This window comes from Alligator sinensis, unplaced genomic scaffold (assembly GCF_000455745.1).
Source record: "Alligator sinensis unplaced genomic scaffold, ASM45574v1 scaffold140_1, whole genome shotgun sequence".
NCBI lineage: Eukaryota > Metazoa > Chordata > Crocodylia > Alligatoridae > Alligator > Alligator sinensis.
The window spans coordinates 1,741,959-1,758,222 of record NW_005841836.1 but is presented as its reverse complement, the minus strand read 5'-3'; the positions used below and the strand labels follow the sequence as shown (position 1 = coordinate 1,758,222).

At 42.8% G+C, this 16,264-nt stretch overlaps 1 protein-coding gene across 3 annotated transcripts in view; it reads right to left on the bottom strand.

Annotated features, from left to right (window-relative positions):
• Positions 1-16,264, bottom strand: part of LOC102373859 (bifunctional protein GlmU-like) — a 69,735-nt gene that overhangs the window by 9,479 nt on the left and 43,992 nt on the right. For 2 of the 3 annotated variants that reach the window (XR_003093716.1, XM_014519348.2), the window contains exon 2: positions 1,417-1,599. Coding sequence is in view for 1 of the 3 variants with exons in the window: in XM_014519348.2 (XP_014374834.1) it covers positions 1,417-1,599 (183 nt within the window). In the remaining 2 variants the exon portion in view is untranslated. Of the gene's footprint in view, positions 1-1,416; positions 1,600-16,264 lie in introns of those variants that run through there. The other variant, XR_003093717.1, reaches the window with a different exon arrangement.

Here is a 16,264-nt window from a genome sequence, read left to right as displayed (position 1 = left end):
AAAAAATCCCAAACCAAAAACCCAGGATATAAAAACCTAGTAAAAGCAACATATCTAAAAAAAAAATAAAGAATGGATCCTTTGGGTTGTCTTCTCATCTCTAAAATAAGCCACTGAGAGGCCCTGGGCAAATTACTTCTTTTTTTCCATGCCTCTGTTTCCCCTCCAGGTATTTTCCTACTAGACTGGAAGCTCTTCAGGGCAGAACATAGTTCTGTGAAGTGTCTGTATAACACCTAGCCCAATATGGCCCAGATCTCAACTGGGGGCTCTACACACTGCTGTAATAACAATAAAAAGAACAACAATTTCAGATTCCCATTGACTTCAATTGACTGCAGATCACCCCTAAGTGAAACAGCATACATTATACGTCTGTAATCCTCTAGGCCCAGTCTTAGGAATCTCCCACTGGTTGCGTTTCCTTCACCTTTGGGCAGCCAGAACTGAACTGGCAGAGAAAGAGTCTACACTCTGCAGCCCTTGTGGCTGACAGATACTTCTGAATAGAGGTAGACCAGGAACTTAAGAAAGGCAAGTTTCAGACACCAAGACAGTCAACTTCTCTACCCATTAATAGGAATCCATCTTATTGTTTATGCAAGCCTGTTAAGGGACACGCATACCTAGGGTCACAATATCCCCAAATGCAGTGTTAGCACCATTTAATTTAACTACCAGTGGGTGCATATACATGTACGATTAATGCAAAGCAATAAACTCTGGAACAATTAATTCTGGAGTTTATTGCCATTTGCACGTGCCTGGGATCACAGCGCATTGAGCCGGGTCGGAGCAGCCCCAGCTGGCAGGGGCCTGGGGGGTCAGACTGCCAGCCTGGGTCTGGTCCCCCCAGCATAAAATGCTGCAGAGGGGCTGGCTGGGGCATGAAAGTGCTTCAGTACGGGACTAACTGGCAGGCAGCCCCTGCCCTGAAGCACCCTCGTACCCCAGCCAGCCAGGGTGGCATCTACACGTGTGCTGCTGTAGAATTTTTTACTCTGCAGCAGGACTGTGGAATAAATTAGTTTACTCCAGTTTAACAGGGACACACATGTAGACACTGAGATGTTTATGGAGCAGCTAATTAGTCTACTGCACAGTAAATGTCTCATGTAGATGTGCCCACTTTAATTAAAGACAATAAAACAGGTATAGTGAAATTATAGCGTATGTGTTCCTGTGGCTAAATTTTGAACAGATCAGGTGATCTGCTCTCATTTCTTCACTTCAGGCTACATCCTCAGCTGGTATAAACCAGTGAAGAGATCTCTGCCAGTTCCATCCTGCTGTGCATTTATCCCTTCTACTTTACCATGAGATAATTAGGAAGTGAGAACACATCCCCAGAACACTCTGTATATGCACCATTTTATCTATATGCATGGCTGCAACATCACTAGACATGTCAGGTACCTGATTAGTATTCAAAGCAGTGGCATTTGCCAGTCTCAGCGTTGCTTTGGTGATGCTGCCCACACAAGTCATGACAAATGGAGCTTTTAGCTGCTTATCCTCCACAAATTTTAACAAAGAGGTGACGATTTCCTCTCCTGGTCCCAAACGCAGGGCATAAACTGAAAGTTCACTAGGTCCAGCCTGTGTAAAAGAGAAGTTTACAGTGGTAATAGCTAGTACTTGACTTGTTTAATAAATCTGCCCCTTATGATCTAATTTCAGGGGGGCTAGAGAACAGATCTTCTTAATATGTTACTAAATCCATTGTTACTGCATGTTTTTAGAGCAAAAATGAGAGAAAGCTAATCCTGCATTATGAAAGACATGTTATATATATCACCTGCAGGCCCCAATGTGTTATACACTTTCCAGGCACATTTGTGTTATACACTTTTCAGACACAGCCCCTCAAGAGCTTGAAGCGGCAATAAACAAGACAGTCAAAGGGTGGAAGAAGGAATTACTATCACTCCCATTTTACAGCTAAGAAACCGAGGCATGGAGACAGTAAGTGACTTACCAGTGCAATAGAGGGAGTCCCTGGAAAAAGCCAAAACTTGACATAAAGCCTTGAGTGCCAGCCCAGTTTCTTAAGTGAAAAACCAACCTTCCTTTCATACACACACCGACTTTGGTGCTCAGTAATTCTAGAGCTGCTACTGCCTGGTACTGGTTCTGAAGCTTGGGCAGTCTCATGACACTGCTCTCAGTTGCAATGGATTAGGTCAGGATTGCCTTGAGCACATGGGTACAGCATCAAAATACAGTCAGAAACACTATGTGGCCTCTGTATCTGTTGCTCATGGCAAACTTACCTCTCCATCTCTGACTGTTGCTTAGAATGAAAGGACTTAAGGAAAAAGCCTGGGAGGCTAGAGGAAGATATTTCAGTGGGAAATAATAATCAGACCCACAGGGGAAATGAACTAGAATGGCGCTCAAAGGGCTGCGTGAAGCTTCGGTCTCCGATTCGATTTGGTGGAGATTTGGCCCAATTCAGTGGCCAAATCTCCAAATCCAAATCGAATCAGAAGACCCTTTAATCTCTCCAAATTGAATCAGAGCCCTCCGAATTGATTCAGAAAGAGTCAGCAATTCAGACATAGACACAGCTTTAAATGTTTTTTCTACATACCTCAAGGTACCAGGCGGCTCATGAATGCTGCAATGCTGGGGCACATAGAGCATCCCACAGAAGCGCAGGGGGGTCCCAAGAGCACTCGGCAGCAGACCCAGAAGTGGACCGGAAGCACTTCCGGTCCAATTCCTGGTCCACCGGGGAGCACACAGGGCTCTCTCCCTCCCCCCCATACCCTCTCTTGCTTGGCAACTGGTGCCTCCTTGGTCTGGGGGGGCACCTGGGGTTCCCCTGCGGCCAATCGCTGAGCCAGGTGGGCATGGAGGGGCCCCCCCAAGTGCTCGTTGGTGGACCCAGAAGTGGACTGGAAGTACTTCTGGTCCACTTCTGGGTTGGCCACCGAGCATGTGGGGGACCCCCCTTCCTCCCCCCCCACACTCCTGTGGGACGCTCCATGTGCCCCAGCATTGCAGCATTCACAAGCTATGCCAGTGACCTCAAGGTATGTAAAAAAAACATTTAAAACTCTGCCTGTGTCCGAATTGCTGATTCTCTGAATCAGCTTTGAATCTTCAGATTTGGATTCAGCCAAATCGAATCAGGGACAGTGATCCGAATCAATGAATCGTATCACTGTCCCCAATTCAGGCTGAATTTGAATTGAATAGGCCCATTTCACACACTCCTGGTGCTCAAGCAATGCCCCGTGGGCCAGATCCAGGCCATGATGGGGCCCATATCATCCAGCTCACAGAGCTGCCCCAGGTCTGAAAATTTGGCAGTAGGAGAGTGGTAACAGTGTTATTCACTGTCAGAGTCTAGAGCTGCAACAATTAATGCTGCCACTGCTGCCTTGACACTACAGTGTTCCGGATTTCACATTGTCCCATATGGTCACCCTACCTATGTGCAGTAGCATGCAGGGTTGCTCTGCAGCTGGATCCAGAATGAGGCCTGCGCTGGCACACAGGATTTCACCCACAGACTGACCCCTCATACTGATCCTGCACTGGATGAGGCCTGTGGTGCACAGGATCCAGCCCATGGATGTGTGTTCTCCCTAGGGAGGAAGTCTCATAGTGAAATTATGTATTCTTAGAGGTACTGTACTGTTCAGAGATGACCTAGAGGATTTAGCCATCCCACTGCCATTGAAATAGGTATATACTGTATGGCTCAACTCCCTTGTAAAGCCCACCCTTGGGCTTTCATTTACTTGGGATTATTTAGTTCACTTTACCTTTGGCTTATGCTTGCAATTTGCTAGATACCCACACAAAGGAGCAAAACTTAAGCCCCTAGACTTTGGTTCAGAGCAAGAAGGAGTCCTGCTTCCTCTACACCAGGTGAGTTCAGGGGACAGAACACTGACTCCCTGCCCTGCACTTGTAGAGCAGCAGAAAGAAGTGCCATATTTTACTGCTGAATGACAGAGGAAAAGTATTACCTGCCCAGAGAAAGGAAGAACTAAGAAGAAAAAAGTCTGATATAATGTTTTAATTGGAAATATTATCATTTTGTTTTAAAACAAAGTTTTTCCCTCAAAACAAATTTCCATGAAAAAATGTACAATTTTGGCTAAACTTTATAGAAACATTTCTGCTAAAACCTAAATATTTGTCACTATTCAGACACTGAAACCCCCGAAATTTTCAAGCATTCCTTCTTTCAACAAAGTCCAAAATGTGTGGAAGAAAAACATGTTTACAGAAATAAAATCTTTTTCTCTTTTCACTGATATTCTTCACAAGCAGGGAAATAAAATTCCCAATCAGCTCCAGTTTCTTGTCACAGCGATACCTGCCACTAATCCAGGAACAGTGCAGATCTTCCATCAATTCTTGTTCTGGGCTGTATCTGGCCTTTTTATCTGTTGCATTTTGCATGGTATTAAAGACAAAGGGTGGGGAGGCCAGGATTATAAAGTGAAAAACAGTGGAGCAGGGACACTGCTTTCTTTCCTTGACTCCCTTACATATTAACAGGCACAAATCCCCATATGTGGCAGCAATGTAAACTAGTTTTATTACTCAATAAAATATTTGAAACAAAATAAATGGTTTTGTCAAACACTATATCTCCTGAAATAATAATGTACCAGCTTACTAAGAAAAACAACCAACATTTATATTCTATCCGAGAGTTTTATTTTCACTCCCAGAGGATAGCAAAACAGGCATTGCAATTTTGAATTCAAATACTGTATAAGAATACAGTAACTATAGTTCTCAGAGGGTTTGAGCAAATGCCAGCAAAACAAAACCCAAATCAAATTTATTAGCTGGTGGAGATCTCTAACAATTTTACACAGTGACTGATAATGCCGTCTGGGATTTCCTTTCAACATTAAGTGATTTACAGCCCCTACAGAAACTTCATTGTCTGTTATAATATATAAAGAGTTTCTCAATATCAAGTAATGTTAAAACAGCAGCAATTTGGTTGTTTATTATTTTCAGTGTATATGTTTTGCTTTCATCTGAGAGGCTTACCAGGAATTCTAATATCTAGAGTCCTGCAGAGAGCTATAAAGGGACAAAGTGAAAATTAATTAAGAATTGCAGCTTGTGTTTTTAAAGAACTACCTAAACTTCAATTGTAAGCTTGAGACGCTCACTTGTACTGTAAGAAGGTTTGCAGGAAATGATACTTATCTTCTTCCCCATTAGGATGAGCCGGCAATTGGCTCACTGCTGAAGGAGGCACAAAAAAGGAGTCCTTGCTTCGAAGAACTTGCTATGTATGGATGTGCCCAACACCCACTGAAGTCAATAAGAGTCTTTTCAAAGTGGGAAGATCAGGTTCTTTTTATACCATTATGGTTTATGTTCCATCTTTGGGGAAAAACGTTAATTTACAGTCAATCTGCTTTTATATGCATCTGTTCAGGAGGGATATGATCAGAAATGTTTTTAAAATTAGGGTGGGTTTTTTTAAAGTCTTTAAAAATAAATATGAGGAATGTTGACAGGTTGTGCTCTGCATAAAGGTCAGTACCGCAAAGCACAAGGTTAGAAACTTTGCACCTTATGTTGTCCAACAGGCAATGGTCCAAGAGTTACAATGCTAGCCTAGGCCAGAGCTGGGCTGCTCTGTCAGAGACTTTCTTCTGCATAACTTTGGACTGGGTTTTTTGGACCATGTCTACATGGTGCTCCAGGCAGGCTGCCTCCTAAACCAGAGCTCACACCCAACCAGCACTTTGGGTAAGCTAATTAGCACTGCAGAGACCAGCTAATTAGCTTTCCCATGCTAACTAGCCTGCTTGCTATTTGCACTACTTCCAATTTAGGTGATGTCTGCCTGGAGCAGCACAGCATGCTTCAAGTTGTTGCTGCCGAATGTGTGAAATTTACTGGGTAGACATGGCTTTTGTTCCTTAGGTTTCCATTTGTAAAAAGGAAATAACAACACTTCAGCATTTCTTTACCTCACACAGCACTGAGGTGACTGGGATGATGGGGGGCACTTAAGTACCTAAACCAGACAGCTGCATCTGTAAACTATACTGATAAATGCAAAACTATGAAACCTGAATTTAAAAAAAAAAAAGATCCTCCAGGGATGTCCTAAAGAAATGCTGGGAATAAGGCAAGCAGTTTGTGAATTTCCAAATAATTATTGCATTTATATTCCAAATGCATTTATATTCCTACAATAAAAAATGTGGGGTAACAAGTATCTAAAATCAATAAGGGACAGTGGTCATATTAGTTACACAGAATTGCCATTCATCCTTTGTTCAAGGGCTTCCATATTATTTATATCTAGCAGTGACCATATGCCTGAAACTTAGGGAGTGTGCCCTGGGAGAGTGGAGTATGAATGAAATGGCAGACAAAAGTCTTGCTCCTTCTCAATGATGAGCTTCACTGTAATCAGCACAATTTAGGAAAGTCTTTGACCAGCCCTAACATATCCAATAAGACCAAAGATGGAAGGAGCTACAAGAGCAGAGTGACAGTCAGCTAGGCTTCCACTACTCTGACCTACATCAATCATGGGTTTAGTACACAGCTCACAGTGGAGCCTGACTTTTGAGGTTAGCCAGAGGTAGAAGCTGGAAGCAAAATTGCATTTGCAGACTAGAGCTTGCCTAGTTTGTTTTACACAGGATTGAAGTAATTTTTATTGTTAAGAAATGGAAACAAAAGCGAACAAATCACTCCCTAATTGCCAGAAATGTCATATACTTTTAAAGCTATGTCATTTGCATTTTATTCATTAGACTATATTTTTGCATTTAATCAATTGTTGTGGTTTCCTAAGCCCCAAACGATAGAACGTCTTTTGATTGTTCCCCACTGCATCTAATATATTGCACAAAACTGCAGGATAGGGATCTTCATTTCAATTAAAGGAAAGCTGATCATTAGCTAACTAATAAGGACCAATTATCTGTCACAACTATTTCCTAATTAAATTCAAAACTGAGATTTCTAACCCAGATGGTCAGTGATGCTACAGATTTGTTTAAATTTGGTATCACAGTAACAAACTGCTAATTAGGGTTTGTAAATACGTTAATTCCCTCATGACTGAGTTCTTAGTAATGCATACAACCAGTTTATTAAAGCACTAATTGTGGCTGGCTTTACTTGGGCCTAACACATAATCCACTTATCACATACTAGTACTAACTCATTTTGAAGGGATTATGAATGAAATCATAAATGAGGTCTTCAGTTTAATTCATGAGCGTTGCTAATAAACATGTGACGTCACAGCATGACAATCTTCTGACTCCTTTATATGCAAGCGAGTAGTTCTATGGCAATTTTGGTAATTTATTCTATAAAAGTTCTTTAAACAAATTTATCAAAGCTAAATCCTGACTGAGTTGAGAGCTCTGTCCTTGTATAAAGCAAAAATGAGTGACAAGGCAGGGAACCAGGCTTCTGTTTCTGACTCTATTGCTTACTGACAAGGCAGGGAACCAGGCTTCTGTTTCTCTCTCTATTGCTTCCCTGCCTGTGACACGATTCAAGACAAAACACTTTAGCTCAGCTCCTCTAACATATTTCTTTAGGTGCTTAATTTCTATTGAAGGCAAGCGCCCAAATATCTGGGCATTCCCCTCTAATCTATTCAGATTGTTAGCAGTGTACACTGAACATTCATTTCAGTTGGGCCAGCAAGCATTACCATGGTATAAATGGAGAACAATAACAAAGGGCATTTCTGAGGACATAACCCCATATTGCTTCCCAATAGGATGAAGTAGCCTCCATGGCTGCTATTGAGGGAGAATTAGACAGCACAGCCACTGGCCATACACTTGCACAGTTTCACTCCTGGTTCCACAAAGATTTTTATTTGGTTGCAACTCCAGTTCTCTGGTGGCAGTGTGGCAAACAACAGGAGAGTTGTTGTTTGTTTAAATCTTTATGCAGAGACAATTCTGGGAACAGAGAAGCTACGGGGTAACCCAGAATTAATGTTTCAGCTGAGATTTTCTGCAAGAAAGGATTGCCTGCATGCTATTTGAAATCACCTCTGTTCAGGGACATTGTGTGTGCATGTATGCATGTGTGTGTATATGTGTGTCAAAAAAGTCACACTAAGAAAATACAGAAACTCCAGTTCATGAATTTTTCCTCCAGTGGGAAGTTGACCTGTGAGTTCCTAACATCTGTTCTCACATGGCAGAAGGGCAAGACTATTCAAAATGTTACTTCTTTGGGGGCTGTGTGACTTAGTTGTTTCTTAAGAGAAGATGGAGACTTCCACTAGAAGATGAACCTACTTCCATAAAGACAGCATGTTCTTGCTACCTGATAGCTGGGTGTAGAGGCCTTCGCAGACTAAGATTTTATCACAGTGTAGGCTTTTATGGGCAAATTTTTGCAGTGCAATATCATCAGTGCTTCTGGCAATCAAGTTGACTGGGAAGACAGACAGTTGAATAGGGAAAATAAACTAATCTCTTTTCTTCACCATTTGATTTGCCCAGCTCAAGATCTAGGCCCCTTACTGGAGTTGCTTTTATTGCTAGGGTCTTTAGTAGACACATTCCATAGCTGGAAAACAGCCCCCCAGTTCCTAGTGATGCCACTTGAGTGCCTTCCATCTCTATTGCATTTGCTTGCATTGGTTCTCCTTCAACAGAAAATTTCTAATGGTGCAACTGGGCAGAAAGACGTTACATGGGACTCTATACTGTGTTGGCAACCTTCTCTGCAATTTTTTTCAGGCAAGAGCGCAGGGAACAGGCTAGTGTGGCCAAAGCAGGGGTGGCCAATCCACAGTACATGAGCCACAAGTAGCACAGGCAGCTGCTGTGTGTGGCATGTGAGCACCAGCTGCTCAGAAAAGAGAGGCATTGCAATGAGGGGAAAGAGCTTCAGCCCCTGGATGCGTGGAGTAGAGTGGGGGTAGGATGTTGCTGTGAGAGGAGATGTTAGGTGGCATTGCTAAGAGCCAAGTTACTTCTTCCCTGTTTCTGGGGTGCAGCTTAACTTGTGGCATGCTTGCCAAAAAGGTTAGTCATTACTGAGCTAATGGGACATCTGTTTCTGTAGCCAGTGGCACATGAGGGAGTGATGAGTCCAACATCACCTCCAGGTGCCGGTGACTGCATGATTGATCACATACAACACTTCTCTTATACTCTGACAACATAGTGATCTCAGACACCTTGAGCTGGCTCCTCCACTAGGATCAAACAATGTAGCCCATTCCCTCCATTGAAGGCAATTGAGATGTGCCAATTTACATCAGCAAAGGACCTGACCATCTAATTTTTCTAGCCGAGGAGAAGAGAAAGAATTCTTCCCTCTTGCAGCATCCAGCTTGACTCCCCATTCCAGCATAAATTCTCATCACCAGACTACCTTCTGACTCAGGATTCACACAGTATACATCACGGCTCCCATTCACTTAGGTTGCACGTGCCCCTCCAAAGGCTCACTGAATTTGATTTCACTGAAACACTCATTATAAGAACTGGAGAATATTAATCTGCAATATACTACTGTTATAATGTGCCGGCTGAAAGAACCTTAACGGTAATAGCTCTATCGAGTGCCTGTAAAGTAGGGAATAAATGACAGATAACTGTGAATTGCAAGGTTATGTAAACATTGAGGGGTTTTAGAAAAAATCCTATTAAACCATAAGAGAAAAGCATGGATGGTTTGTCACATCAGTAAGACCCAAGAATGCATTAATAAATAGAATAATAGATAATGAACCATGAAGTACAAGGCTAAACTATCACTCTATTGTGAGGATCCGGTGACAATATAAACAATGAAGGAGGGGGGTGGGGGGAAGCTTCATTGGTTTGTCACCAGAACCTTGTACTGCATCTTTTATTACCTATACTTAATGAATCCTTGCCACCTCCCAGAGTTATTCTTCTCCCCAGTCTCTCATTCTCTCTCCTCATGCTCTTAAATTCCCATGCTGCTCTTCTTCACTGTGACTTCCTATGTTAAAGTTAAAGAACATGAAAAACCAACACCAATCATCATATTTATTAAACTATGCACAAACATACAAGGTTTAGATGCATATATATATACATTGCTTTTCTAAGAGCCTTGTTCAACATTAATTTTGGGCAGCTCCTGGAGCTCTTAAGCCCTGGATTGACCATACTTTAACACCTTTAAGTAGCTTAAAACACTTTTTATGCAGCTCAAAGTTATGCCACTCCAGGGCAGGATTAGCTCTTGAGCCACATAACCCAACTCCTGTTCCATTAAGCTGTGGCCACTCCCCATAGACGTGCTCCTCAAGTTGAAGGTGTGACTACAAACTAGCACTAAGCCAACCAATATTTGTGTGGTTCACACTGTAAAGTGTAACAAGGCCCTAACTGACTTTAACAGGTTCTAAAAAACAGTAAGTGCAACCAGAGATCTCAAAACCGTTTAAAACAATACTACCCTGCTCCAATACATGGTAGACTTCAGCGGAGGCTATATTTTGCCTGTAAAAAGGTATGGTTTCAACACTGAGATAGTAATCTTGATGTAAAATCCTAGCTGGGACAAGACACTATGGTTTTTACTTCAGTGTAGCTCGTTAAGATAAGGCACAAACAGAGGATAGCCTATTGATCTCAACTCACTATACTGAGTTGAGAACCCCTGTGTGTCTTTTCTCCATTAGAACATTACATTAAGATAGCCATCACAGGGTAAAAAAATAACTATTTTTTGCAGCAAAAACAAAGACTGTGTTTGGGACTTCATCATACCGGATCACAGGATGAGAGACTATTCTTGCTCTAATTCACTCACCATTTAAATAGCCAAGACTGACAAAGGATAATAGAAAAAAAGCATTATCAGCCCCATTTTGCACAGAGGGAACTGTGGCACAAAGATACAAAGGCCCAAATCCTCAAACTCCCATTGAGATCAAAGTTCACACAAGAAATTGGCAACAGGGTGGGAACTGATCCCAGTCCCAGTAGTCAACTGGGAAACTGAGCATTATTAAATAACAGCTAATCACTATTACCGTTCTTACTAAAAAAAAAGAATGGCTTGTAAGTAGCCATGGAGAACCATGACTGTTCCTTGTTTGTTTATTCCTAACAAAAACAAAGAACGGTGAATAAAAGAGATTTTTTTTCAAGCTGCAGTCTGTAACTTCTGTTGCTTCCTCCTCCCTGTTCCAGCTATACCTGGAAGGGCCCTCACCTGAATTCATGGGAAAGAACTTTGTAGCACTTCTCCCTAGAGTCCCAATAGCTGCTTACAGTTTCCAGCAGTATTATCATGCCAAACAGGCCGTTGTGCAAGATCTCTTTGCAAGGATTTAAGTGTAGCAGAATTTAATGCAGATGATGCCCCTTTTGCTACATGTCAGGGCTGAGTGTCTCAGAAGGACTTGGTTAATTTCCTTCCCAGATTCTCAGGCCAGCATGATATAGCCCTGACATGCCAAACTGGTGTTTCATAAGGCCCTCTGTCTACAAGCTCCTGACCATGACCAGTCATTATGGTGGCGGAGGGCAGTACTATTCCATCTGGGATCACACTTCACGCAGTGAGGAGAGCTGTGTTCAGCAGACTCTGGAGGTAAGTGGAAATCAGATAAGTTTGCCACTCTTTCTTCATCCTTTCAACATCCAGCTTCTATCAAAATCCTTGGACACTCAAGTGGTTGTTGACTTAATGTAGTAATGAGGTGTGCCCTCAAGTGAGGCTATTTCAGTGCCCCTTCAGCTTCTCCTAGAGGAGATACAAGAGGAAAAGTATTTCCCCCTCTAATCCTTGTTGGTTGTAACAGCTCGGCAAACCTCAGGGCATAAGCCTGTGCCCAAAAAGACTGTTCCACAGGGTACGCTCTATGCAGGCAGTATCACCACCATTAACCATGTCCAAACCATCCTGGGACAACTTACCTTACTCTGATAATAAAGCTATTATATTCAATTTCTCATATGATGCCTGCGTCAAAGCATCTGAATTCTTGAGACGACCATTTCCTTTCTGGCTGGTGAAGAACCATCCTGCATCTGATGCTTTTGGCTTAACCCATGCTTTTTCATTTGGGAAATTTCTCAGCATTATGCAAACAAGCAGTTGGAAGAATCTTTCTGCATTACACCAAACACTGCAGTAGAGGGTGGATGTCATGGTCAGTTCTGTTTAACCAATCCTCTCTTTGCGTGTTGCATCCTCTGTAGATAGGAGCTTGCTGATATCATCAGGCATTGAAATTACTTAGACAAGCGGCTTTTGTCTCAGAACACCATACCATGTTAGGGGACAGCATAGCTTTCCACCCCAGATATCACCTGGAAATTTCTCCTGACCCACTCTTTAGTTTTTAGAATCCAAATAAGTAATTCCAAACTCATCCCCATATAACAGGGCTTAAGAGGGAATGGTGACTAGTGTAGTGAGTCCCAAAGTGCGGTCTATAGATGACTGGTGGTCCATAGCAACTGGTCTATGGATTACATCACTCCTCCCTCCATTTCTATTAAAAGATTTATTATATGGGTGCACGGTGATCCAGGAGGAAATCTGGGGGAATCAACAGTGGTTCACTGATCTAAAAGGTCTGGCAACTACTGCCCTGGTGCTTACTGCAGAATACAGCTCCATGTTGCCCCATGTTTGAAGGGGCATTTTGGCTCCAGACCTTCTTGCCATAGTATCATGTTATTGTCACCTTTCACACACACCAGATGACAAGAGAGAGGAAGATCAAAAGCATAGGTGGGGTTTCTTAAGGAGTAGAACATAATGAGATCGCTGTATCTGAAAGAAAGCTGTTCAGTTGCCTTAGCTATACCCTGCCCCTCTGGTTCTCCTGTGCAGCACCAGAGTTGAATTGATTCAGTAACATTTTCTCTTTCTCCCATATACCCCTCTCTGCTTTTTTAATATGGCAAACAATCTTTGTATTTTTTTAACTTAAAATTTTGTCCCAGGAGGTGCAAAGCCAAAGAAAGTGCTGCTGAGAAAGTATAAACTGGGGTCTAACACAGCAGGTTACCTCAGAAGACAGGCATAAGTATGAACAAATTCTACTCTGGAGCACAGACCTGCCCTGAAAACTGACTTGTAGGAATGACCTCATGGGATTCCCTATGTGCTGCCTCTTATTTTATTCCCATATTCAATAAGTTCAACTAATAATCAATAATGTGGGGTTTGTTAGCTGCTAGCCCCGCAAACTCAGTGAGGGATCAAGGAGTCAGTCTAGATCTTCCTTTTCTGGCTCGTAAGTCATCACGAGTAATAAAGATTCTACAGGCTAAATCCTATCCTCAGGCCTGGATATTCAAGACATTTACAATGGTATACTTTAAATCCTTTTTGTAAACCAATGCAAATTCCACCAGAATCCAGAGGGGGTAGACAACCAGCTCTCCCAGATAAGCTGCATACCATAGGTTTGTAATGGCCTGTATGTCCTGAGCAAGTGGCTAACCTGGGATATGCTGTGGGCACATGACACTTCCACTGGTGTAATTTATACCAGGGGAGTTTTACCCTTCATTTTTCTTGGGGTAATTCTACACTGGATTTCAGCGGGCTACACTAGGATAGGTTTGTATATGATATACTGCTCTTTATTTAAACCAGCTTAAATGTGTTGTGTGTCCAGGGCCTCTGTCATAGCCCCTTGTCTTCAGATACCATCTTTGTATTATTTGTACCAGATTTAACTTGTATCCCATTTTTACCTACACCCTTCTTTTCTCTACCATGTTCATATTTTTTGCTTGTCTAATTCTGATAGAAGCTCTTTGGGGCAAGTACCCTGCCTTTATTAATACTTATAAATTATTATGCAAGTATAGGGCACATTATAAATGTATGAATCATATCACCAGTGCCATCTTGGCAAATTAATGGACAGAAAGATGCACTATTTGTTCTCTCCAGGCTCTTCCACCATGCTCATCCCTGCAGTACAATTGCAGAGCAGTGCTGGGCAGTAGAGTGCTACTCATCTCATTATGCATTTCAGGGCTTCACTTACTACCTTTCTCCACTGAGATGGAACACATTTAAAACCACTTACTTACTCTATTCACAATTTCTACAAAAAAACAGGTTTAGTAAGCTGTGTATTGGCTGTGTACCCTTGTTCATGGAGATCTCAGCCTTGTACAGAAGTAGTGGACAGAGTCTTTCCATTTATTTAACTGGAGACATGAAAACCCAGCAACGGATATATCAAAGAAGGTCTCAAGGTTTTAACTGACTAATTCCAAATATAGGGTTCACCACAATAGCAGACAATGTCCAAGTTCCTTAATATCGACAAGAAGCAGCTCAGGCTGTTGTATTCTAAATTCCACTTGTTATGCACAGTAGGTCCATAATTCTTAGTTAAGCAGATGCTCTAATTTTTAAAACCATTATGTTCTATGCATGATGCACAAGGGGGTGGGGGAAAGGGCTGTCTAGGGTGCCCATAAGGCACTCCTTGAGATATGAAACATTTCCTCTTGTGCATCTGGGTCATCCTCATGCAGCCCCTCTCATAAGGGATATTTTATGAAGCTGATAAATAAGAGTTTATCTAACTGTACATGCAGCCCACAAACACACACAACGCATATGGAGAGAATAAATAATAGGTACCCGTGAATTAAGGATGATGAAGGATTTTGCTTACGTTGTAATAAACCATGAGAGCAAAGTCTGAGAGGTCCGTGATGTCATCTGAATTGGGAGAAGCATTTATGTCCTTTTATATCCAAATAGTGAACTGATGAATGCCCAAGAGAAGAAAGATAGCCCTGTGTTTAGGGTGTAAGTGTAAGACAGGGGTCTACAACTCTTCAGGAGTGCTGGGCTGAAATCAACCACTTCAGCCAGAGATGAACCAGCCTTTCTGACCTGGCCGCTGGCACTGCTTCTCCCCACTGCTGAAATGTTACAGAAGTCCTGGATTTGCAGGCTGGACATAATGGCTCAGTGGGCCAGATATGGCCCACAGGCCATAGATAGGTAACCCCTTGCCTAGACATGGGAGACCTGGGGGAATGGGATCCATCCCTAACTTTTCTGCAAATGTCCTCTGTAACCTTGACAAATTGTCTAATCTCTGCCTACCTCAGCTCCTTACCTGTACAATGGGAACAGCAATGTTTTTCTTCCTCACAGGAAAGTTAAGTATTAAAGACTAAGAACTGCTTTGAGATCCCATGGTAATGAAGGCCCTAGAAGTACCTTGTATAGAAAAACCTGGTTCCTAATCAGTAGCTGCTACCATCCTTGCTAGTAGTTTTGGTGGAGTTCAGGAACAAACAGGCATGGAGGGAGGCTGAACTGACTTATGACCTAGAGAGTCACACAGGCTCCGATTAACATCAACTCCTCAGTCTGCTCAAAGGATCATGCAGAACTGCATAACCCAGAAAGAACTGTGGGGGAAAGCTAGTCATGGGCCACTTGAAACATGTATGGTGGAGATTCAGAAGAACTTATTTTGTACCCATTGCCTTTAATGGGGGTTTTACCTCTGACTTCAGTGGAGCAGAGTCAGGCCAGCACTGAGCACTTTTGAAAATCCCACTCACCTGGCTCATACCCCTGTCACCCAATTTCATAAACAGCTAGGAGAGAGAAAGACAGAGAGAGAGGGATCCCCAACAACTTACCCCATAGAAAGATAAGAGGTGCCCCAAAGAGTCTGCAGTCGCAGGCCAGGTACAAACACGAACTGGTATAAGTGATCAGAAATTGATCTAAACCCGTAACTGTATAGAAGTTTGGCACACACAGACTTGGTTTAAAAATGGTGGAATCTGGTCTAAGATAGATCTGGTTCAATGTACACTCAAGTATAATTGATTTAGGTTAGACCAATGAATCAAATTTATGTACTAGATCTCCTATTGATTCAAGTTAAGTCACTGTCCACCAGCATCCCAGCTTCCTCTGCAGCCCCCTGCTACCCTCCCCTCAAGGAGGTACACTAGTATGTGGCCTGCACTTGGCTGCCTTGGCCAAGTGCCCAGTGGGCCCACCTCAGAGCTCTCCCAGAGCCAAGTCAGCACAGACCCTGTCCCTAGCCTTGCGTCCTACTTCAAGTCATCTGTCAGCCACAGGCAGGCAGAAAGGGGCGGGGGGGGGGAATCTGTGTCCCCTGCATGAGCCCTGGAACCTGGACACCCACATCTCTGGGCCTGCACCCCATCATGAAGCACCACATGATGTACACACACACACCTAATATTGAGCCCGGAAAATTCCCCACACTTGGGCACAGCACCACAGAGCCTCACCCTGGTTCCCACAT